Raw genomic sequence first — 26,619 nt, 5'->3', positions numbered from 1 at the left:
CATCGTGTATTGCTATATCTGTTTTCATTATCATGCCTGTCCTCTTTTTTCTCCTTGTGGGCTTGGGGACAGGTTACTGTACTAGGCAGTCAGGAGACCTGGATTCCATCCAGACTTTGTTCTTGGGCAAGTCACTAAGGGTATGCCCAGGGGTGAAAGTAAGTTAGAGGACTTACCGGTACGCCAGAGTCCTGAGCAGGGGGCGTGGCCTCAACCAGAAGAGGCGTGGCCTTAAATCCCCAGGCCCGGCCCTCCAGCTGCAGTAGTGGCGGCTGGGAGCCTGGGGCCCTTTAAATCCACTCTGGAGCCCCACCGCCGCTACCCCAGGGCTTCGGCAGCAGGGCTCAGGCGGGGATTTAAAGGGCCGGGACGGTAGTGGCGGCTGGAGCCCCGGGGCCCTTTAAATCCCCGACGGAGCCCGGCCGCCGCTACCCCAGAGCTCGGGCAGCAGGGCTCAGGTGGGGATTTAAAGGCCCCCGGAGGGGGGAGCGACAGCTGGAGCTCCGGGGCCCTTTAAATCCCCACCAGAGCCCCGCCGCCACTACCCCAGGGCTCTGGCAGCAGGGCACAGGTGGAGATTTAAAGGGCCGGGGCGGTAGCAGCGGCTGGAGCTCCGGGGCCCTTTAAATTCCCGCTGCAGCCCGCCGCCGCTACCCCAGGGCTTTAAATTGCTGTCTGGGAAAGCCAGTCCTGGTACGGCGCACAGGCTCTTACCGGTACACCATATCGGCTTACTTTCACCTCTGCGTATGCCTATATAGCAAAGAAAAACCCATGGCTGGCCCGTGCCAGCTGACTCAGGCTCACGGGGCTTGGACTGTGGGGCTGTTTCACTGCTGTGTAGATTTCCAGGCTCGGGCTGGACAGGGCTGGCTCTAGGTTTTTTGCCACCCCCCCCCCCCCAAAAAAGGGTGTTTGAAACAAAAACAAACCAAAAAGATGTCTTACAGACATTTCCATTTCAGTCTTTGCAGCAGTTGCTTCCAGGCTCGTCAGAGAACACTAAGGATGGATGCACTGTCAACACATCGTCAAAGAACATCAGCACAGTTCTTAGACACAGTGCTCTGCAATAGCTTCCTATCATGTCAATCCATGTCAATCCATAACACTAAGATATTCAGAAACTGATTTCCGTCACAGTACATTGTGTCAATTCAGCAAATATTAATGTGTGGATGTTTGACAAAATGCTACTTCGTGTCAATCTACTCTAAGGGGCTCTTACATTATTAGGGCCATATATTACCTTTAGAGCTACACACAGACTTCTCATTGTTATCCTAACACACACACACACAGTTTAAAAGTTTGCATACAAACAAGTTTTTGTCTGATAACTGACAAGATGGAATTCCTTGCTTGCTTTAGGCCTTATATCCATCAGAGTACTACAGGATTGGGTCTTCCTCAGAAGGCCAGATCAGGCCTATGCACCATTTAAATACTCGAAACAGGATTTCAGTGGGACATCAACAGCTCACAGGCCTTGGGCTGGTCCTGTATACTGCGGTAAATTTCACTCATAGTTCTGAGATGCCCCAGTCCTGCAAACACTTACGTAAGTGAATACATTTACACATGACTCATCCCATTCAAATTTATGGGAGTGCTCATGAGCATAAAGCATTTTAAGAACTGGGGACAGTTGGTAGTGGAGCCAGTAATGGCAGCATTGTGATATGAAATGTTAATCTATTCCCATCATACATCTCAGCTGTCCTTCATTTTAGACAGTGGATTACCTCTATTTCACACTAGTTTGCTATCATTTCAGTTGTAATGTCTTTAGACCATAAATACAGAATCATGAAAGAGGTTGTAGAAATGGTTTATTATATAAAACTGAATGAATATATTTAATAATTCCACAGCATTTTAAGCTTCTTGCACTACTTATTTTCTCTCTTCCCCCCCCCCCCCATTTTGGGTCTTTGAGCCTCATTGTGTCCCACTTTTGGGCCTCAGCAGGCAGAGAGATATAATCTCCATCTGTCTTTATTTTTCTAACCCCCACAATTGGACACCACAATGTGGGTACTAGAGGGAAAGTAGTCCATGTGCTGCCAATTTTATTATCTTTCTCCTCTACAAATGCCTATATTACTCACTGCCCAGCTCCCCACATGGGAGGAAATATTGGCATTTTAGCCGTGCTTTGGCTAAGAATTGTTCCTGCAGCGTATACAGCAGTATTTATCTCTTCTGAAGAGAGAAATGTAGGATTAGGCTGGAAGGTCTTTATTTCTGCAGTTTAAAGCTGCCTTAAAAGACATTTTTATTTGTCTAGACTTTTGTTTAAAGTCATACCCAGTAGATGCTCTGCATTCAGTAGAGCCTCTGTGGATGCCTCAAAACAAGTTTCACTGTATATAGAGACATCTTGAAAACCAATCCACGGTTTCCTTTCCACTCAGTTCGATCTGTGGGAGCAGTGAATTTCTGCATAAGGCAGCAGCATCTTCCCTTCACAGAAAGAGTCACAAGAATGACTGTATTCTTACAACCCTGTGCTTTTGATCCCAGTAATGTTTTTGGTGGGAAACAGACAGCACATAATATTTCACCACACAAAAGCACCACTGTCATGTGATGAAGGCTGGGATAAAAATTTTGAAATGTTTATTTTGAATACATATTAATAATCAATATTAATAATCTATATGAAAATCTACGCAAATGGGGGAGGCAAAGAGAAATAATTTTGGGGAAGAGAAATAATTTTGTAAAATAATAAAAAATTATGTGAGAGACAGGAAAACAGAGGGGTTACCTGAATTAGAGAAAGAAATATTGCAGAATAAAGGAAATTCATAGATTCTAAGGCCAGAAGGGACCAGTATGATCATATGGTCTGATTTCCTGCATGACAGATACTAGCATTTGTATGGCTTCCAGGATTAGATTGATGTCTAAGCTATTGCATGAAGATGCATAAAACCTGATATTTCATTTGTGTAATGATATTATGATTACATATTACCATGAAAAGGTAGTATGTATTTGTCATTGTCATGTCTTGTCTATTACTGTGAACTTCATTATAGCCTGCTTCTATTCCAAAGCTTTAGACATATTACTGAGCCACTGGGTAATGTAATGGCTTTATTTTCTAATCAATAGCTCACTACTAGGTTGTACTGTTATATAGAAGATTCTTGCCTCATTGAATGCACTCATTGGGCAGTGTTGGCTTAATAAGCAGCTCTTCAATATTTTTTTTTTCAGTGTTCAGCCTGTGGTCTGTGGCCTTATTTATTGCACACTATTCAAACTGTGCTCTATGAATTTCCTCATGGCTTCCTTATGGTACACATCACTACAATATCTGTGTGCTTCACAGACATTAATGAATTTATTTGCACAACAACCCTGTGAAATGAATAAGTATTATTGTCCCCATTTTACATATGGGGAACTGAGGCACAGAGAGATTAAGATCCAAAGTATACAGTAATTCGGGTGCTGAATTTGAGGTACTTGGGACCTGATTTTTCAGAGTACTTTGTATATTCAAAATACAGCTTGTACTGACTTTAGGTAAGATGCCTGTACACGGCTTCTTGTTTTAAAATCTGATTTTCACTCATGCTTTGTTCCTACTGCTAAATAATACTTTGTTTTAAGAACGCCGTTCAGAGGCTCCTGAAAGGAAGAAACGCAAGTGTCCAGTTGGAGCTGTAGCATGCTAATGATTGAATGACACAGTGTAGTGTCCCCAGGTCTGGGTTAAGAGTGGCAGAATCATTTGATTTCACTTAGACACACGTAAGGGAAAGAGGCCTATCTGTGAATTGATGCACTATGAGAGATGCGAAAGGGAACACAGCAGCAGCTAGCCCTGTAACTGTGACTAATATTTTTCAGCACAGATAAAAAAGAGCACTGCTAACAACCAAAGCAAATTTTAATTGAATGAAGTAATAAGATTGAAATGTCTCGCTAGTGAAAAGGCCTCCAAGCCATATATATGGTAATATAAATGGTATTTAATTTCTAGACGCCTTACCCATTGCAGACATCATTCCCAATTGAAGCATAGATAACTATGGCGGGATTGTCCAACAGTTGATTCCTAGCCAAGCTAAAAAATATAAAACAAATAAGTAGCAATATTAATGGAGAAGACCATTTTCATACAGTAGTTTGAATTACACACTATGCTTGTTAGAGCATATTGCACATTGCGAAGTATTTCTTTTAGATTTAGGCTATATTTGAATAATTCTAAATCTGTTTTTATTATAGTCCTATATTTCGGTAATTTCATTTTTTTTCATAATTCCCTTTTCCCCCGATATATTTATTTTCAGTTCTTTACTAGCTGCTACTCCATCTTCTTTGCATCAATCAGAATCTAAATCAAGCACTCTCCTTTCAGGTAAAACCATGACCAAAGCATTTTAATTAGAAATTGGACAAGGAGGGCATGTTTCACTCCGGATTAAGTTTACACTAAGGCTTTGGGTTCAAGATCAAATCAGGATAGGGTTTCGGCAGCAACGTTGCTGACCTCTTGAGAGCTAAACTCTCAAGACTACCGCCCAAGAGGGAGGAAATCTAATTAAATCAGTTAATTTCATGATTATCAAAAAATTTCCAACATTCAGGGTGGAAGAAAATCTGACACAAATTTAAGTGGAACTGGAAAATAGGCCCCTTCTGGCTTTGGAGCTGACCTGGAAACCCATAGAGGTAAGTTCAGATCCAGACATTTGAACTGGAAACCACCTCACCCCCAAATTCAAAGAGGATCAGATTCCAGTGACTGATTAGCAGAGGATCTTCTCAGACTGAACATACATGTTCCCATTGGGGGATCTAGCCAATGCCCAGGACGTGAAACCATGGCATTTCATGAATTCACATTTTTCTACAAACGTGCCATTATATTAGAAGATCAGTTCAAAAGTCTCTTGTTCTATTTTCATTGCTCTATAAACTATATGCTTTGAGTCATAGTTCATGAAGACACTGCTTTTCTTCCTATGTACTGCACTGAGCTGACATCAGCTGGAATGCTCTTGCTCATCACTCCTATATTTGAAAGGGCTGGGGGCAGAGTGTGGTTGCTTAAGGCCCTTGACTCTGGGACTTTCTCTTCCTGTTGATCCAACACAGGCAGAGTTCATTCACCTTCAGGGTACAGTGTAAGGCCCATCTAGTCAGTAAAAGCTAAACTGGGCTCGCCTTGCCTGGATGCAGAAATATGGGGAACAACGTGCAGGGGCTTTCCTTACTTTGTCCCCACTGTGTAGGGGCCAGCCACATGTGGCTAGGAATCAGAGCCACTGCTCTGTGCTAGGTTTCTGCCTTCCGGAAAGGGGTGGCAATGGGCCAGCCCATGGCAGAGCAGGCTAGGTGCAGAGAAACACGCATTGAACCTATTGAAAGACTGTCACAGAAATAAGTGATGCATCAAAATTTCACAGCAAAGGTTAAGCCTAGCTTAATACAGTCAAACTTTTTCCTCTTTAAAAACAAGCTGCCAGAGAAAAGTGAAAAAATATTTACAATTAGCAACGAGAAGACAAAGCTACATTTGAAAGCAGCTGCCAGACACACAGGAGTGTAGACAAGTAGCCACAGCCAAGAGGAACTGCCAAGCGCACTCATGGAGGGAAATGAATGGAGTCATTGGTGGCTGGGGATGCTCAAGGAGACAGACATGTCTCTCCTGCTGGTGAAGTGGCCCAATAGCAAAGAAACACTTGTTTCTCCAATGACTCAGCACTTCCTCCTGTTGTGCATTACGGGCACAAGAGCAAAGAGTGAGGATCTATTACAGGAAAGTCCTGGATCAGTTTTGATTGACCTGGGGTGTGGGAGCCACAATGTACCTCCCTCTATTAACTCTGGGTGTGGCAACTCAAACCAAACCTACTACTCATCTAAATTCAGCTCAGACTTGGGGTTGTTGCTTGTTCATCCTCAGCCACTCAGCTTTATCAGTCTAAACCTCAGAAATTACATTCACAGAATAAGGCAAAGGGCCTGTTTAACCATTAATTTATGCTGATGTAAATCAAGAGTAACTCAATTGAAGTCAATGGAGTTACATCAGTGTAACTGATGTATGGGCCTGATCCAGACCTCTTTGAAGTCAGTGGAAAGACTCCCATTGACTTCCAGTGGGCTTTGGTCCAGGCCCTAAGTATGAGGCAATTCAATCAAATGTTTTTATTTCAATTACTTATTCTTCATGATGCAGAAGAAATAGGCAGCTTTCCAAAATATGGTAGGTCATTAAATCTATGGTTTAAGACTTACAGCACCGTCAGCCAGTATGTTCACTGCACAGTTTTGTTTTGATTTATTTTTGGAAGGTAGAATTCTAATTAACTACTGTACCTGCATCCAGGATACAAATCCCATTAAGTGCTTACCTTTTCATTAAATCCAGAAGATTTTTTGAAGAACCACCTACACGATCAACCGCAGTGGGAGAAAGAGAAATAGGGTAACACCATTAAAATTACAGATCTCTAGAGTGAATTTGTGTTTTTAGGGATGTAGCACACATGCCCTTTCTTTTGGGTTCTATTTATTGAATAAAAATCTTTCCGTGGACCCCTTTTCCTCCACCTGCACAAAACAGTGTCAGCAACTGACCACCACTATAAACATGCTTCCAATGGTATTTTATATAATAGTGAAGGATTAAAATAATTCTGAACTTTGGGGTAAATTTGAATCTGGATTTGAATCTAGACTTGACTGCTTTGCCCACACAGTCATCTCCAGTAAACCACCCATCCTTGTTTGTGAACAGTCAAACTGCTTCTAACTTTCCCTATAAATTGAGAAGTGAATCATTCTCACAATTTAATAAAAATTAATGGCCCACGTCTTGGTAACCTTATGAGTGACAAGCATATGCAAAATGGGACTATGCCAACACCACCTTTCACAACATATGGTGCAGCTGTGAATTTAAGTAGCATTTCACCCAACTGATAAGATGAAATGGAGACTTCACTTAGACTTTAAATCAGGAAAATATCCCTGTTCTGAAAAGCACTTAAGCACATGCATAACTTTAAGCAAGTGCTTAACAACAAAGCTTATGTTTAAATACTTTCCTGAATCAAGGCCTTACTCATGTCCACAATCCCATCATTCCACACTGACAAAGTCATTTCCGTCTCTCTGTGGCCTATAAAGTAGTGACAGCAAGATGGTAGCTGTGGCTATTTTGAAGGTAAAGAACAATAATGGTAGCAAGCTGATGACAGTAAAATCCTTCTTTAATTTAATGTACAAAAGGCTGCACTTCAGAGAGGTATCCTCAGTTGTGTGTTTTCTTTAACCAGCTGGACTCTACAACAATCTATAATTGATTGATGATTTATTAAAAAACTCTATTAATCATGTATTAAACCTGTATAAGCAATTTCTAAATGTAACCTTAATATAAAGTGACATTTTCTTTCCTTTCTTTTTAATATCAGAGGTGGATATTTTTAACTTGCTGTATACCAGTTTGATGTATTGCAATTAGGTCACTAATGGCTACTCATTAGATAGGTATTTTGATCAGTACACACCAGATTATGCAGGAAATGAAAAGGAGCACTGCTGAAATGTGCTGGAAGAGTCAGGTTCCAAGTTGTGCCAGCGTTCAGCACTGGGCTGCTCGGCTGCAAATGTCTTATTGCTTAATGAACTTTTTGCTCCCTCAAGACAATAAAGCAATTTAAAATGTTAGGGTGCAAAGAAAAAGGCTCCAGGTTTCTTCAAATGCATCCAGGTGAACTACTATTCCCCAGACAGCTGAGATGAAGGTAACATTTTAAACTTCTAACTGTATTCCAGGCTGCAGTGAAATACCTGGTGCTTTAATGTTCAGTGGGCCAGAGTATACGTTAACAGGTACAGTACTTGAGCTTTTCAGGTCAAAGGCAAAAAAACACCAATACACCAGATCATAGAACAAAATAATGATGGAATATATGATAAATGGTGATTTGAAAAACTGAAACAATCCCAGCATTAATAAATAAGGGTAGGTTCAGAACTCTTAACAATAATTAGGGATATAGGGGAAATGTCTTCAGAAGCAAATAGTCTTTTCTGTATGCAGATACTGAAGTTATTGACCTACCTGGAATATATATGTATACACACATAGTATATGCTTTATAATACAGTGACTGTTACACTGTAGTTACATAGCAAATACAGTGTAACTACCCCACAGTGTGCCAACATTTTTATGGCTGACTTAGAACAACGCTTCCTCAGCTCTCGTCCCCTAACGCCCCTACTCTACTTGCGCTATATTGATGACATCTTCATCATCTGGACCCATGGAAAAGAAGCCTTTGAGGAATTCCGCCATGGTTTCAACAATTTCCATCCCACCATCAACCTCAGCCTGGTCCAGTCCACATAAGAGATCCACTTCCTGGACACTACAGTGCTAATAAACGATGGTCACATAAACACCACCCTATACCGGAAACCTACTGACCGCTATTCCTACCTACATGCCTCCAGCTTTCACCCTGACCACACCACACGATCCATTGTCTACAGCCAAGCTCTGCAATACAACCGCATTTGCTCCAACTCCTCAGACAGAGACAAACACCTACAAGATCTCTATCAAACATTCTTACAACTACAATACCCACCTGCGGAAGTGAAGAAACAGATTGATACAGCCAGAAGAGTCCCAGAAGTCACCTACTACAGGACAGGCCTAACAAAGAAAATAACAGAACGCCACTAGCTGTCACCTTCAGCCCCCAACTAAAACCCCTCCAACACATTATTAAGGATCTACAACCTATCCTGAAGGATGACCCAACACTCTCACAAATCTTGGGAGACAGGCCAGTCCTTGCCTACAGACAGCTCCCCAACCTGAAGCAAATACTCACCAGCAACCACATACCACACAACAGAACCATTAACCCAGGAACCTATCCTTGCAATAAAACCCATTGCCAACTGTGCCCACATATCTATTCAGGGGACACCATCACAGGGTCTAATAACATCAGCCACGTTATCAGAGGCTCGTTCACCTGCACATCCACCAATGTGATATATGCCATCATGTGCCAGCAATGCCCCTCTGCCATGTACATTGGTCAAACTGGACAGTCTCTACGCAAAAGAATAAATGGACACAAATCAGAGGTCAAGAATTATAACATTCATAAACTAGTCGGAGAACACTTCAATCTCTCTGGTCACGCGATTACAGACATGAAAGTTGCGATATTACAACAGAAAAACTTCAAAACCAGACTCCAGCGAGAGACTGTTGAATTGGAATTCATTTGCAAATTGGATACAATTAACTTAGGCTTGAATAGAGACTGGGAGTGGCTAAGTCATTATGCAAGATAACCTATTTCCCCTTGTTTTTTCCTACCTACTCCCCCCCTCCCCCTTCCTCAGATGTTCTTGTTAAACCCTGGATTTGTGCTGGAAATGGCCCACCTTGATTATCATACACATTGTAAGGAGAGTGATCACTTTAGATAAGCTATTACCAACAGGAGAATGGGTTTGTGGTGGGGGTGGGGAGAAAACCTGAATTTGTGCTGGAAATGGCCCACCTTGATTGTCATACACATTGTAAGGAGAGTGATCACTTTAGATAAGCTATTACCAACAGGAGAATGGGTTTGTGGTGGGGGTGGGGAGAAAACCTGGATTTGTGCTGGAAATGGCCCACCTTGATTATCATACACATTGTAAGGAGAGTGATCACTTTAGATAAGCTATTACCAACAGGAGAGTGGGGTGGGGGGAGAGAAAACCTTTTGTAGTGATAATCACGCATTTTTTCATGGTTTGTATGTATAAGAACATCTTCTGTATTTTCCACAGTATGCATCCGACGAAGTGAGCTGTAGCTCACGAAAGCTTGTGCTCAAATAAATTGGTTAGTCTCTAAGGTGCCACAAGTACTCCTTTTCTTTTTGCGAATACAGACTAACACGGCTGTTGCTCTGAAACCTACACCACGATTATGTTTTTAACTGCTAAGTATTACCTGTTCATATAGGGCCTGATTCAAAATCCACTGAAATCAGTGGGAGTGTTTCCATTGATATAAGTGGGCTTTGGATCAGGCCCATTCTGGAAGTTTAATTACATTACTAAACTGCTTTTTATCACCCATTTGATTTCATACTTGATTGATTTATTTTTACAACTCAGATACATTAACTATATTGTATTTACACTACAATCACTCAGTCATGCAATTAATCTTTCAGTTATATGACTTTAGTAGTCATTACTGATAATAAAAACTACAACTATACCATAATTACACTCAATACATTACAAAATGCATGTAAATACACTAGGGCTGTCCATTAATCGCAGTTAACTCATGTGATTAACTCAAAAAATTAATCACGATTAAAAAAATCAATCATGATTAATCGCAGTTTTAATTGCACTGTTAAACAACAGAATACCAATTGAAATGTATTAAATATTTTGGATGTTTTTCTACATTTTCATATATATTGTATTCTGTGTTGTAATTGAAATCAAAGTGTATATTATTTTTTATTATAAATATTTTCATTTTTCAATTCAACTCATATGAGTACTGTAGTGCAATCTCTTTGTCATGAAAGTGCAACTTACAAATAAATGTAGGTTTGTTTTTGTTACATAACTGCACTCAAACAAAACAATGTAAAATTACAAGTCCACTCAGTCCTACTTCTTCTTCAGCCAGTTGCTAAGACAAACAAGTTTCTTTACATTTACAAGAGATAATGCTACCCTCTTCTTATTTACAATGTCACCAGAAAGTGAAAATGGGCATTTGCATGGCACTTTTGTAGCTGGCATTGCAAGAGATTTACATGCCAGATAGGCTAAACATTTGTATGCCCCTTCATGCTTTGGCCACCATTCCAGAGGACATGCTTCTATGCTGATGACACCCATTAAAAATAATGCATTAATTAAATTTGTGACTCAACTCCTTGGGGGAGAATTGTATATCCCCTGCTCTGTTTTACCCGCATTCCGTCATATATTTCATGTTATAGCAGTCTCGGATGATGACCCAGCACATGTTCATTTTAAGAACACTTTCACTGCAGATTTGAAAAATGCAAAGAGAGAACCAATGTGAGATTTCTAAAGATAGCTACAGTACTTGATCCAAGGTTTAAGAATCTGAAGTGCCTTCCAAAATCTGAGAGGGACGAGGTGTGGAGCATGCTTTCAGAAGTCTTAAAAGAGCAACACTCAAATGTGGAAACTACACAACCCAAACCACCAAAAAAGAAAATCAACCTTCTGCTGGTGGCATCTGACTCAGATAATGAAAATGAACATGCGTCAATCTGCACTGCTTTGGATCATTATCAAGCAGAATCCATCATCAGCGTGGATGCATGTCCCCTGGAATGGTGGGTGAAGCATGAAGGGACATATGAATCTTTATTGCATCTGGCACGTAAATATCTTGCAATGCCGGCTACAACAGTGCCATGAGAATGCCTGTTCTCATTTTAGGTGGCATTGTAAACAAGAAGCGGGCAGCATTATCTCCTGCAAATGTAAACAAACTTGTTTGTCTGAACGATTGGCTGAACAAGAAGTCGGACTGAGTGAACTTGCAGACTCTAAAATTTTACTCTGTTTTATTTTTGAATGCAGTTTTTTTTGTACATAATTCTACATTTGTAAGTTAAACTTTCATGATAAAGAGATTCCACTACAGTGCTTGTATTAGGTGAATTGAAAAATACTATTTCTTTTGTTTTGTTTTTACAGTGCAAATACTTGTAATAAAAAATAAATATAAAGTGAGCACTGTACACTGTATTCTGTGTTGTAATTCAAATCAATAGATTTGAAAATGTAAAAAACATCCAAAAATATTTCAATAAATGGTATTCTATTATTAACAGTGCGATTAATCGCAATTAACTTTTTAAATTGCTTGACAGCCCCAATATACACACACAATGATGTCTGTGTGACAGAGAGAGGTGGGTGAATACTGCAAAACAAAATTCTGTAACTATTCGATGATTTTTAAGGGAATCCACTTTGACTGTGTTCATGTCCCTCTCATGTTCATCTTTGTGAATATTATAGTAAAATAAATTCACTAGCAGAAATGTTCACCAAAACAAGCAAATATTGCAGAACATACACAAAAAGTAAATTTCCAATTCATAATTGTGAGTATCTGTACTGGAAACCTGATCCTAAGAATTGCACTAATCCAACCAGGAAACAAAAATATGCCACGTGACCTACCGATCCACTTAAAACAGCTTGAATTTAGGACTTCATCTACTGAATAAGTACGATGAACTGGTTGTGAATAAACTGTGCTCCAAAAATTATTTCCAGAAGTTATTCAACAAATAATTTTGAGGAGCAAATAAATTAGATTTGTAAACTGTTTACAGATCACTTGCAAACTGAAAAAAGAAACGAAATTGCTAGAGAAAATTATTAGTTATGAATTAGTAACCTAGCTCACATATTAAACATGTTGGAAAGCCACTGGTGAGCTATGTGCATCATCCCAAATGAGTGCAGAGAAAGCCTTTATACCATACCATCGTGTATTCTGTATACACCACATATGTTACAGATAAACTATTTTAGGAGCATTCTGGAGCATTTTTATAGTTTCTAGTGTGACTATTTTTGTATCTCTCCATCTGTAAAGCCAAGTGCTTCAGAGACCATGAGTCCAACCATGCAGGGCTCAGATGGAGCCATAATAATCTTCACAAATAACTTACAAGGGTTTTTCTGTCCCTTAAGGCTGTCACAGATGTAACAGTTGTTATCTCAGACCTCTCCATGGATATAAATGTTTACTAGGTCACCTTGGGAAATTGGGACTCTCCAGTTTACAATGGCACTGAAATCCCATTTCTGGCTTTATAGGCTAGTGGACTTTAGAGGAAGCTGTGACATCATTATGTTTAGGAAAGCTGTTACGGGCCATGCCCTCAGCCTTTCCTGGCTCCCTTTGCACTGTGACCCGGGCTGCTGCTGTGGAACATTTCTCCACTGTACACATAGATGTGGACTGCCTCACTGCAGATGCTTCACAGTTTTTCACCCCCACACAGCAAAACCACAGCACTCACAATGCATTTAAGACCCCACCTATGCAGACGGGGCACAGGATTTTGCCAGCCTGCAGTGATCAGCATTTCTGCATGTTGTAAAATGAACAAACATAGGAAACGAAACCTCAAAAATTTCCTCTAACCCTAACACCACCAAGAAAATAAACTGTCCTTTAAGTACCTAAAACTTTACTTATGCAACAATTCCTCAGCTGAATTTTGATAGACGTGTTTTTAAATGGCTGATTTTTTGTTTTGTTTTTCTCTCTCTGCTTCACTTTTAATCTCCAAAGTCTGAATTTTAAAGGAAAACCCATCAAAGTCAGTAAGTAAAAATATTGATCTCCCATCGACTGAGTCTGGGCCCTCTGAAAGCTCTTACCTGGAGCAGCCCTTCTTTTATTTGTTTTCATAGTGACACTAGGAATATGAAGAAAAGATGACACACAGCTTTCTATGAGGCATATGATAAAAAAAACCCTTGTCTAAGTGTTAGGGGCTTGATTCCACACAGTGCCACATGAGTCCTGGAGATACTAAGCGCTTTCATTTCCCAGTGGCTTCACTGGGAGCTGAGGAAGCTCAGCACATTGCAGGACTGGTCCTATGATAGAGGAAATGGATTTCTGCATTGTGAATTTCTTTGCATCTTCTTTCTTTTCATGTTTCCAGTAGTAGGAAGCATTATTTTAGGCAGATAGGTTTAGTTCTCCCAGATGGGACCACTGTCAGTTCAGTGATCAGTTTTTAGCCTTACCAGTGTTGACAGTGTCCATTTAAATTTTCCTATTTGGGGAAAATATTACACCATAAGAGGAAATACTTTACAATACTCTGTCATGGGGGTGATTAAGAGAAGACACTAAGGGAAGTCATCATGGGACTTTTCTATTGCTTGTAATTTTTGTCCTCCTAAATTTTTCTCTCAGTTTTCTTGAGAGAATTTGCCCTGGCACAATCTCACCTCATTTATACCCTGCAGGTTTCTGCAACAGGAGTGCAAAATATCTATGTGAAATGAAAAGAAAGAGAGATGGGGAGCTCATCAAGATGTATAAAAAAAAAAGAAGAGAGGCCAGAGAAAGAGAGGGAAATTGAACATATAGCTGCTATAGACAGGTGATGTTATATGCACAGATTATAAAACCAGAAGGGACTATTGTGATAATCTTGCCTGACAATTTTCATTTCCCCAGGGGACCAAAGGGATTTGAACCTGGGCCCTCTGACCCTGTGAGTGCCAATCCCCTAGGCCACCAGAACACCTTAAATAGCTCTAGTATGTACACACTATACAAAAGTCTGACCTGTACTCTACAACAGCCTTCCGGGAATAAAGAGTTGTATTGCATAGAGAAGATCTAATCTCCTAAACATCCCTGTACAATGGGGCAGGAATACCTCCTAGCACAAACCTGAATGCCAGGATGGGGATGCAACACAATCAGGGATAGGGAGGAAGGCATGTTGCTTCTTTTTTAGAGCAGGAATAAGATGCATGAGCCAACCTGCCCTTCAGAAGGCAGGATGACTGTGAACCTAATCATAGGTCACAGCACAATTCAGGAATGATTTATTCCGATCTCCACTGCAGGACCAAATGGTATTCCAACCATGTCAGACACTACCCATTCTGTAACCAGGACTCATAACATGGTGGCTTTCTGTATCACACATGCAGTTTTGATTTTGTATGGCTTTTAATTCTATCACTGATGTAGAATGGCCATGTGAGGTGGGGGAGGAAATATTTTAACTTTCAATCCAGCAACAATTTCTAAAGTTCGTAATTCTGGAGGCACAGAACCTCAGTGCAAACTTCAGTGTTAAGAACGAAACTTTTTTAATTTTAGAAAAAATATTTAGACAGAGAAAAATGAATTCCAGTTTAGAGTTACAGTGAAATGCATCAATTATTAGTCTGGCAGAAGTCATTCATTAGTCATAGAGGAGATGAAAGAGATCAAGCATAAATCAGTTCTTATTCAGAATCAATAGAGAGACTGAACCGAAGAGAAAAAACACTGTGTTAAATAGATCCTGTTCTCTACTTCTCCACAATTCATGCATGCAGTTATGTAGCATTTTTCTGAATGGTGTTCCTGAGCTGTACCCATTAATTCAACATCAAGATCAAACTTTCATCTGTGGAAAAAATTAGGTTATAGTACCATTTTTGGAAATATTCTGGAAGTCTCTGTGATTACAGCGGTTTCTTCTGCGTAAACGTAGATACAGAGAGTCTGTCCAGCCTCTGAAACACATTAACAAAAGGTATTCAACTCATATGCTACAAATGAAACCATGGCTAGCTTTAAAGAGAAGGGCTGTCAGATTACATATTAAAAATAGATTAAAATATACAATATGTTCTCTGAACAGTTTTAGATCCCAATTCTGCATACACTAACTACTGGTGTTAGTATTTACTACCAAGTATAATACTTTTTATCAATAGTAGTCCCACCGAAGTCAATGGGACTACCAAGTGTTTGCAGGATTGAACCATTATTTTGCATTATTTGGCATGTTTTGTTTGCTATGCCATTAAGCACATCCCTCATAGTTTAATTTTGGAATTTTGGCATAATTTAAGCCAATGGAGTACGGTAATTTTGACAAGTTGATAATTAAAATTCTAGGAAGAGATTCAAATTAACATTTTGAGGAAGATTTGTCAGAGTTGTATGCAAGCTGGATGCATACAGCAATTTAGAAAGGCAGGATAAGGCAATCAGCAGGTTAACGAGGGTAAGGGAAAACCAAGTAGCCAGAGGAAGCAGCCCGTAGGTGAGAAAAAGGTAAACCTGCCTTTGCCAGGTTTAAATTGCACTGGCTATTTCTGAGGATTTTCATTTAAACTCTTCTCTGACATAAATGACCAGGAAAGCTTTTCTGTGTGGCACAGTAGGGTCCCAAGCCTGAAACTGCCAAACAAGGCATTAGCATCCTTTAGATTTAATTCTCTGAAGAACAGGGAGACTCAGTGGTTTTGAAAATTCAGAAATCAATTTTAGATCCAAACCTGACATTCCTTTGTTTTTCTGCCTCCTCTTTTTACAGTTAATAATTTTCTATTAAATATAATGATTTAAGTGGAAATCTAGATATCCCCCAAAAGCTCTCTCTAGGCTGACAAGAGCTTTCAAATTGTCCATATTTCTAGTTGTGTTTATACTGATTCTTCAGATAATGGCTTCACCAACCTTTATGCTGGATGTCATTTACCAAAGCAATACTACTGACTGCAAGGATTTTGGCTTCTTGTTATAGTTGTGGAACAGTAAATAAGAGTGAGGAAGTATTGGCAGGACATTCATTTCCTCGTGTTTTAAATCTTGGACCGACTGATTTGAAAGACAGATTGTATTTGATTATTTTTTCCGTTTCCTTTGTACCGCAGAGAAAAATGTAAAAATCTCCTGTAAAGGAGAACAGCTTTAAGGAAAGCTGATAAAAAGATCGCTCTCTAGAACCCTTGTTGATACTTGTTGATCCCTACTGGGGCTGTTGAAGTTGTGTTGGAACTCAGATGTAGAGGAATTTGGGGTAAAGGATGGCAAACACAATGCAGATAAATATAAAGCCATAACAAGTCTTGAAACCAAGAATGAAAAAACAAAATATTACCTACTTTGAAATGGGATAATGCTGACCATTAACCATGAAAGAGGCTATAGAAGTAACACATTAAATCTCTACAGCCTTCAGCATGAAGTGGAAAGCAAAGCAAAGAAGATGCATTGGTCAAAGAATGCAATATTTAGTTAATCAATATAAATAATAAATGCTTCGTAGAAAACAGCATAATATCCCAGTTTTTTAATTCTGTTTACATAGGATTTTAGCTAGCTTTGCTTCAGTCCTGCTTTTACATATTCCAGATATATATTGGCCCAATTATTTTAAAGTAGATATGTAAATTAAAAACATGGGAGCAAACCATGACACTCAGAATCCAAGCGTATATATGCTAACCCCTAGGGCTACGTCTTTTCTCCAAGTCCCTAGTTTTGTAAATGGACCACTCAGAGCAACAAAAATAACTCTACTCACAGGACTGCAGGCTTGGAACTTGATATTTATTTAATTACACCACAACAAAGTGGTGACAAAAAACCCCGCATACTGACTAAACCGGAAATAAGAGGGTGCAGGAGTGGAGCAGGACTCCATCCCATAATAATTTAGACATAATTAACCCTGTCATGACCACTTTACTACATGCACCCTGAGCAGCCTCTTTAGGGCAGTGGTTCTCAGTCAGGGATACGTGTACCCCTGGGGGATACACAGAGGTCTTCCAGGTCATCTAGATATTTACCTAATTTTACACAGGCTACATAAAAAGCACTAGCAAAGTCAGTACAAACTAAAATTTCATACAGACAATGACTTGTTTATAGTTCTCTATATATGTACATTGAAATGTAAGTACAATATTTATATTCCAATTGATTTATTTTATAATTATATGGGAAAAATGAGAAAGTAAGCCATTTTTCAGTAATAGTGTGCTGTGACACTTGTATTTTTGTCTGATTTTGTAAGCAAGTAGCTTTTAAGTGAGGTGAAACTTGGGGGTACAGAAGTCTGGAAAGGTTGAGAGTCAATGCTCTAGGGCAGTAGTGGGCAACCTGCAACCTGTCAGCTCCCATTGTCCGGGAACGGCGAACCGCGGTCACTGGGAGCTGCGGGCAGCCATGCCTGTGGACAGTCAATGTAAGCAAACTGTCTCACGGCCCGCCCGTGGATTACCCTGATGGGTCGCAGATTGCCCACCACTGCTCTAGGGCATGAAGCATTAGTGGAGCTGCTCTGTGTCCATAACGCTATCCCCTCTGCACTCCATACCACTTAGCCTATTCGAGCGGGTCAAAAAATGGAAAAAATTTCAGGAAAAATGTTGACGATTTGAAGTTGTTTCCATTTCACTGGCATCAAAATGGAGCAATTTTTCATTTGCATTTATTAATTTTTTGTGAAATACTTTTTCTAAAACATTTGCATTTTCCTTCCTTTCTTCCTCTTGTTGCCCCCATTCCTCAACTTTTTGCCATTCAGTGCAATAAAGTGAATGAGGTCAAGGGCTTCTCTCCCCCACATCCCCACTTTTTCATTTTCTCTTTTAGTTCTCTACTTTTCCAAACATCTCCAACTTTGTAAAAGTTACAGAGTGGCAGGGTTAGTGTTTCATTTTCCTTTTTCACTGTAACTTTTTCAAAGGTGAGGACTTGCAAAAGTTGCAGAGTGGAAAAAGGGGAAAAGAAAAATGAAAAAGTGAAACACTCGCTAAAAATGCAAACATCATTCATTCAGTGGCAAAAAAAGGAAATAGGAAGGGGAAAAAGTACAAATCCAAACAAATCCACATTTAAAATTTTTGGAATTAAATTTTGGGGAGGGGCAGTATACCAAGAGCTTTATGTTAAAGTTTCTGGTTTTGAAAAAAGGAAAATTTAATCTTTTTTTTTTTCCAAATAAATTATGTTGACCATCTCTAGAGACTGCACAGAGGGCAAGCAAAGTTGAAGGAGTAGGTGAGGCAGGTCTGGCAGCCCACACATTAGTGAAAATGTTTGAGAGGAGAGAGAGTGTGGGGGAAAATCTTTGAGACAAGCATGATTTTAGGAAGAGCAGAGGCAGAGCATGCCAGCACTTTTATTTTTCCATTCAAACATTGGATTTTTCTCCCATCATCTTTGCTTGGTTTCTCCTCCCCTGTCTTTCTTTTCTTTTCTTTTTTCCCCATCAAGGCTTGCTGAAACTTGGCTTAGTCCTTCTATGAACTTACCCAATTGTGGAGTTCAGAAATCCAGTGGTCCCTGAGAAATGGGGCCAGTCAAGCTCATTGGTAAGAGCCACTGGGAGATCAGAAAATGATTTCTGAAAGGAAATTTAAAAGCAATTAAGATGGTTTTGCTTTCCCAAATAAAATCCCACCCACAGAATCAAACCAACATTCTCAGTTTGGAGCATCAGCCAATTAGGGATAATACCGTACGTTTATATAGTGGTTACACTTAAAAAGTTGCTACTTATTTCGGAGATATTTCCTATCCCTAACATGGAGAATAAGAGTAGAACCAATAAACGCTTTCAGACTAGTAGAAACATTTTAAATGCATACATTGTAATATCAACTGTGATTCTGAAAGACCCCACAGTGCTTCACAAACTACAGCCTATACAATACTTACAGCACCACTGGAATGGTAGATATCGGCTTGCAGCATTAACTTCTGCACCCATCTCATGGACCCTTTGTCTGTGGGCAAAGGAGCCAATGGCTGCAAGGTTCCTAAGGGCCCATGCTATGGGGGAGATGGGATGCCAGGCATAACTACCTAAGGGATCATGTACCTCAGGGCTGAAGCCTTCTTTTCTCCCTGATCCCTAGGATCTGTGGGAAGGGTAGGGTGCAAACACATGCCGTTTTAGAAACTTCACAAAGTGAATCTGGGTTTCCTGGGCCTCAGTCAATCTCCTCCAGGTTTTACCACAGACATTTTTATTTTTATTTTTTTTATTCACAGAGTTTGGAAGGAATCATCCCCATGGCAAGACAGATGTGACTGGGGATCCCTCTGCTACAGGGGAGAATCCAGGGATGGGGAAGGGAGTCAGGGGAGGGCACATGAATGGAAGGAGAGCGGGGAGCAGGGTATAAACCCTCCTAGCAGCAGGAAGAGCTGCTAGTAAGAACTTTCATGAAAACAGATACAGCCTTTATGTTTTCCTAGCCTCTGCTCTTATTTATCTCTGTAATACGTTTTAGAATACAGTTTCTATGAAAGACACTATGGGGATGAAAGCTCTATTGTACATTCAATAAATGGCACTCTATTCTTTTCCATTTCGATTTGTGAAAACGTTAAAAAAATCACAAAAGGGAAGAAAAATAGCTTGGAGAAATCACCCCATCTCATCCTTGTGAGAAGACAGAGTAAATGTTCAGCTTTTAGCAATCTGAGGTACACTTTCAGAGACAAATGCACAAGTCCTTTGTGCTCATGCTGAAAAACTGTTGATGAAAAACTGTTTATAAACAAAGGAAGGTCAAAGCATAAAGTAAGGAAACCTACATGCTGCTGTAATGCATTTAATTTATTGACTTCATTTTCTTTTTAAGCAATTGTGTTTTTCTAAAAACCCCCACAACTATACACAACCAGCATGTGGATAATTCTTTCCAGAGGTGAACAATGAACAATAGAAGAGCTAAATGCTGCAATCCTTACAGGTTTTGATTCTTAGAGGCGGGGATGGGGGAAGGGGAGACTGCAAGTCGCATCATATTTGACCTACTTACAGTAAATCTGCTTTAGCTACCAAGGTGAAAACAGTTCTGGCTTGATAACCCTTCATCTCACTCTTAAGAAAAACACTGGGGACAATTTTCAAATCTGTCTGCTTCCAATTCTATATTTGTGTGTGCAAGAGGCACTTACTGAAGATGCACAAATACTCTGCACAAGAGAAGGAGTTTAAGCACACAATTTGGCTGGTCACTTTTGAAATTTTGGCCCAAAATATGTTTATTATAAGAGAGTAAGTGAAATGTTTAAAATAAAATCAGTAAATATAAAATAATGTTTAAGATCCCTTATCAATTACAGAATACACATGTAAGGCTTAAAAAAGATGATGAAATGTATTTTAAAACAAAAGCATCTAAAGCCACTTCTTTCTTTAGGACCTGCCAACACTTGGGGGGCTGGGAACTGTTGTCAGGGAACAAGTTTTATAGTATGATTTTAAACTGGTTCTCAGGCTAATTTAGGTTAAATATAGTATAGCCAGCACCTAGCCATGTTGAAACTGACTTGGAAACCATGTATTAGCTTAGAACTATGTTCCAACCTAAAACTGTATTCCAGTTTAGCAGAGACCCTGATCCATCAAAGTACTTAAGGCCAGACTTTTAAAGATATTTAAGCATGGGAAGATGCAGACTGGTGCCTAGCAGGATTTTCAAAAGTGCCTAGGGCCTATCTGCATCTTTAGGTGCCTAAATGCCTTTAAAAATCTGGCCCTCAAGCTCTACAGGGATGTCGTTTAGAAAGCATGTTGTAACCTAAAAAGATAATTCTAGCTTAACCTACCATGCAAACATGTCCCAGTCTAGAAGGGGGCCCTAGCTGAGTTCTACATTAGAATGGTATCCAACATGGCCTAGTTTAAACACCATATTCTAGACTATCCTGGTTTGGAAATGATGTTGCACCCTAGGAACCAGTCTTTAGCAGAAAATTATGAGAAGGATGTTCCAACCTAGTTTTGAAACTGTATTCTAGCATCAAATGTTATTCCAGCTAAGTCTAGTTATGAAGCAGTATTCTAGCCTAGGAATCATTTTCTGGCGATGTCTTAGACGAGTATACTAGACTATAGCCTCGCCTGGTTTGGAAATCATGTGCTAGCTTGAAGAGTCACAATTCTACCATATAGGGCAGTCAAAACAATGGGTAATTGTGTGTACAGTTATGAAGCTAAGCTGAAATCAAGTGAGCCTGAACCAAAGAACCTTCCCCTCACTGTAGGGGAATATTTTACAAAAGGGAGTTGGGCACCTAATCCTCATCTGAGCCTATGAAAAGTTCCCCCATCTATAAAACCATTTAACACACTAAACATGATGACTGAGATTTCCAAAGCCACTTAAGGGATTTGGTCTGGGATACACAGTTCCCATTCAATTTAATGGGAATTGCTTCCTTCATTTTAATGGGAACTAGGTGTCCAAGTCCCCATGGCAGCTTTGAAAATCTCAGGCTGTGTTTCTTTTCTAACAGCATAAATAAGTAATTATTAAAACTGCAGACCCTCTTTCTTTACTTCTTTAACATTCCTAATTTGCAACACTGCACGTTTAAAATTAGCAAAATAAAAATCCAATTTCTCAATAAAACAGTATCCTGAGGACCAAAATGTTTGCTAACAGAAAATAGCATGAACTTTGCAGGAGATGAGATTGAAGCTAAAGCATGGATGGTTCTGTACCGAAATATTGAATTTCAGCAATCACAGCGCCTGATCCAGCTCCCATTGAAATGGCCAGATTCCCATTAACTTCAGTGGTGCAGGAGCAAGCCTGTAGTGCACAGTTTTCAGACTATGCTTTCTTCATGAGCTATGCATCTAAAAAGTGAGGAAAATATTTCTTGCTTGAAGGGAGATGAGACATGAATATGAACCAACTATTTCATTTAAAGACCAGAACCACTCTGCTCTTGGGTAAACAGATATTTATTGCATCACAGCTAGATTAAGGATTTATTTTGCTCTTGCTACAGCATGAAATCAAAACCTACTGAGTTCAGGAACATTTATCTAAAATTCAACTTCCTAGAAGAAGTGTCACCAGCATTTCAGAACAGGACGGTATAGAGCCTTTACCTTCAAAAGAATCACCTTTCAAATGAGATTTAGAGGTAATCTCCTATCCTAGACACATTATAATAGGAAAGTGCTACATTTTGTAAGTCAATTCTAAGCAGATGGCCAGAGCAGCCGGAGGGCAATATCCTTTGCTAGACACGAGAGTCTTTTTTTAAACATGAGTTGTTCAGAAAAGCCCTCCACATAAAAAAATCTACAGTACTTTTCCACTTTGGATAACCCCTATAAAGACATATATCTCTGTGTGATAAACTTTGTATTTCAATGTCAAAGAGACAGATCACCCATGCTGAATGTTTCTATGCAGGAGGGAGGGGGGGAATTAATACAGCACAAAATATGCTAGACCCTAGACCCACTGATGGGAGTGAAGCTGAACCTGAGTTGTATCAACCTTCCTTGCCCTGTCAAAGATCTTCCATGTGATCTCTGTATGTTTGAGGCTCTGGTGATTTAAGGGTGGTGTGTCTGGACTGATAATTAGGGCCCTACCAAATTCACAGTCCATTTTGGTCAATTTCACAGTCATAGGATTTAAAAAATTATAAATTTCATGATTTCAGCTATTTCAATCTGAAATTTCATGGTGTTGTAATTGTAGGGGTCCTGACTCAAAAAGGAGTTGTGGGGGGGGTCGCAAGGTTATTGTAGGTGGGGATTGCGGTACTGCTACCTCTACTTCTGAACTGTTTCTGGTGGTGGCGCTGCCTTCGGAGCTGGGCAGCTAGAAAGTAGCGGCTCTGCCTTCATGTAGAAGTAAGGATGGCATGGGATGGTACTGCCACCCTTACTTCTGCACTGCTGCTGGCGGGGCGCTGCCTTCAGAGCTGGGTGCCTGGCCAACAGCCGCTGCTCTCCGGCCGCCCAGCTCTGAAGGCAATGCAGAAATAAGGGTAGCGATACCAGGACCCCCTAAAATAACCTTGTGACCCCCTGCAACTCCCTTTTGGGTCAGGCCCCCCAGTTTGAAAAACACTGGTCTCCCCCATGAAATCTGTATAGTAAAGAGTAAAAGCACACAAAAGACCAAATTTCATGGGGGAAGACCAGATTTCATGGTCTGTGATGCGTTTTTCATGGTCGTGAATTTGGTAGGGCCCTACTGATAAGGCACAGAGCCACTCATCTGCTGCAAAACACATGAAGACTTACTCACTAATACTCTCAGCATCAATTCTTATATATTGTTGCTCCTTGTATTCAAATCCCTCAGAGCAGGCATTTGGTAAGGGGGTTTTAGGTCAATGGACCAAGAGAGAATAGTGGAAGCCTTAATGTTCCGTGACTGTCTCAGGATAGACAGGTTTTACCTGTTGTGACCAGGACCCCAGTGGGGGCCAGCTAGGGTGACCAGACAGCAAGTGTAAAAAATCAGGATGGGGTGGGGCGTAATAGGTGCCTATATAAGAAAAAGCCCCCCAAATCAGGACTGTCCCTATAAAATTGGGACATCTGGGCACCCTAGGCCCAGCTGAGGTTACTCAATTAAGGTGAACTGCAAAGAATGGGGCAGACAATCCCCCCAAAAGCTGGTGGATATTCCAAGACTTAGATTTACCAAGCCACCATAAAACAGCTTTTTTTATTACCTCACTGGTTGCCCAGAAGCCAACAACACAGTTTCACTGAAGAAAGCCAGCCTCAGGTCTTCATCCAGGTACCCAAGTCAAATATGATGAAGATTTCTGAAAATCTTATTTCATCATATAAAAGAAGAGGTTCTACCAATCCCAAAGGATCGGACCGCATGACCTCCCAGGTTAATGAATATTCCAGATCTTACCCAAATACACGCTACAGCCAATTCTTACTATCTAAACTAAAATTTATTAAGAAAGAAAAGGGAGACAGTATGGTTAAAAGATTAATATACATACAGACATGAGTTCAATTCTTGAGGTTCAGATTCATTGCAGAGATGGTGAGCTTTGTAGCTGCAAAGAGTTCCTTTAGAATTTAGTTCCTAGGTTATAGCCCATTGTCCAATATCATATTCAGGCTGTACCAGTTTAACTGGGATCTCATCTTGTGGCTTAAGCTTCCCCTGATGAAGCTTAAGCAAATCTAAGATATCAGGATCGGGACCCAACTGTCTTTTACACAATTTTCTAGCCTCCACTTGACCATAGAGTCCTGGGTAAACAATAGGCTTTTGATGTAATCTTCTGTTTCCTGAACACCACCAGTAATTAGTTACACAAATTAACATAGGGCAATTTATCCATTTGGCAGTTTATCACAAACTTTAAAAAGACATATAGACAATAACATTATTTCACGCAAGATTAATCTAAATGTTAATATTCCCTTTTGATCTCTGAATTAGTAGCTATAATGACAAACAGGAACTGTTTGTTTACATCAGTGGTTCTCAAAGCCGGTCAGCCGCTTGTTCAGGGAAAGCCCCTGGCGTGTTCGACTGGTTTGTTTACCTGCTGCATCCGCAGGTTCGGCCGATTGCAGTTCCCACTGGCCACGGTTCGCAGTTCCAAGCCAATGGGGGCTGCGGGAAGGGAGGCCAGCACGTCCCTTGGCCCGCCCCACTTCCCGCGGCCCCCATTGGCCTGGAGCGGCGAACCGTGGCCGGTGGGAGCTGCGTTCGGCTGAACCTGCAGACGCGGCAGGTAAACAAACCAGTCTGGTGCGCCGGGGCTTTCCCTGAACAAGCGGAGGACCAGCTTTGAGAACCACTGGTTTACATGGCTAGCATTTATGATGCACACAATTAGTATCACTTCTAATTTCTAGCAATATAGGTTTGCATTTCAAAGTTCTAGCCTATCAACCATGAATGGCCCTAATTACCATTTGCATACCTTTCTAACATGACTTTAAAGGTTGGCTCGAGGTCATCCAGCCTGCAAGCTGCTTAACCTTTTCTGGCCATGGATTATATTTTGTGTAAGATTTGCTGCAATTATATAGCAGTGGTAGCAATAATGCTTTGCATGATTATATCTTAATGAGACAACGTCACACCTGTGGACATTTGGTCATCTGAGGACTGGAGCAGAAGAGGTCATACTCCCATCTGCTTGTAGTTTTCAAACCACTATCCCTTCCTACCACATAATACAGTGAAATCCCTACAGATTTTTTGCCACCTGCACTCAGTTCTGGGAATTTTCCTGTGGAAAGGCATGATATGGGCCAGAGAGTGTAAGTGTCTGTCCTAACTTTCATTTTACTGGGCCAAAATTTTGAAAATGGGATGCCTGATTGTAGGTATCTAAAATCCATATTTAGACATCCATGGGATGATTTATCAGAGGCGTGGAGTAACCCGCCGTTTGCATGGAACTTGGTGAGGCTGTGGATGCTCAACACCTCTGAATAAAAAAATCAGATCTCTTCTGTAAGTGCCTAAATATAGATTTATCTAACTAAATTTAATCACCCACATTTGAAAGTCTGGGTCTCATTTATACTGATGATTGCTAAATTATCCAAAATGATAACCTGAGACTTCTTAAGTAAGGAGATTGATCACTTATTCTATAATCCTCCCCTGGTTCAACCTGACTTCCACTGCATGGCAGAGCAGGAACAGCCAGCATAACAAATCACAAAAGACATTCCTCAGAGTCTCTTTACTAAACTCCCAAAGTCTCTCCTGGAAAATTCTTGCCTAATCTAATTCGCTTTCAAACAGCAGTTAATAGTCTCCCGCAGTGTGGTGCTGATGAACTGAAGGGTGCATGGAATTGCTGTAGACTGTAAACTTCACCCTTTAATAAATCTGAAAAGGCAGCATATTCATTTCCTACTCTCCACAAGATTTAAATACTCCAGAAAAAACATTTCCTTTTTGAACTTTCATCTTTGAGTCATTTTGGGAGGCAATGAATGCTGGGAAAAACTGGTCAGTAACTCACTTATCCAAGTATTTATTCACAGGAGGGTTGGAGGAATCAAAGCAAAGTGTATTGTAATAAATTAACAGTAGCTATGTGACATGGGGAGCTAAGTGGTGCAGTAGGTTAATGCACTAATCTTTTCCCCACTGGAGGCCTAAATTCATGTTCTTGCTGTAGTCTCAATTAAGGATGATTTTGGATGTGTCTACCCTACTCTCTTTGTGTTCACAACCCAAAACCACATTTGTGGTTAGCAATTCCTGCTCTAG

At 40.3% G+C, this 26,619-nt stretch overlaps 1 protein-coding gene across 2 annotated transcripts in view; it reads right to left on the bottom strand.

Annotated features, from left to right (window-relative positions):
- Nucleotides 1-26,619, bottom strand: part of AOAH (acyloxyacyl hydrolase) — a 125,648-nt gene that overhangs the window by 31,638 nt on the left and 67,391 nt on the right. For both annotated transcript variants that reach the window (XM_084620331.1, XM_084620332.1), the window contains exons 13-16: nt 18,886-18,977; nt 15,263-15,345; nt 6,387-6,423; nt 4,010-4,084 (exon numbers count right to left, since the gene is read on the bottom strand). In XM_084620331.1, coding sequence (XP_084476457.1) covers nt 4,010-4,084; nt 6,387-6,423; nt 15,263-15,345; nt 18,886-18,977 — 287 coding nt within the window. The remainder of the gene's footprint in view (nt 1-4,009; nt 4,085-6,386; nt 6,424-15,262; nt 15,346-18,885; nt 18,978-26,619) is intronic.

Source organism: Lepidochelys olivacea (genome assembly GCF_965140295.1).
Source record: "Lepidochelys olivacea isolate rLepOli2 genome assembly, chromosome: 2".
Classification (NCBI taxonomy): domain Eukaryota; kingdom Metazoa; phylum Chordata; order Testudines; family Cheloniidae; genus Lepidochelys; species Lepidochelys olivacea.
The sequence above is the reverse complement of the archived record's forward strand: the minus strand, read 5'-3'. Positions and strand labels throughout refer to the sequence as shown.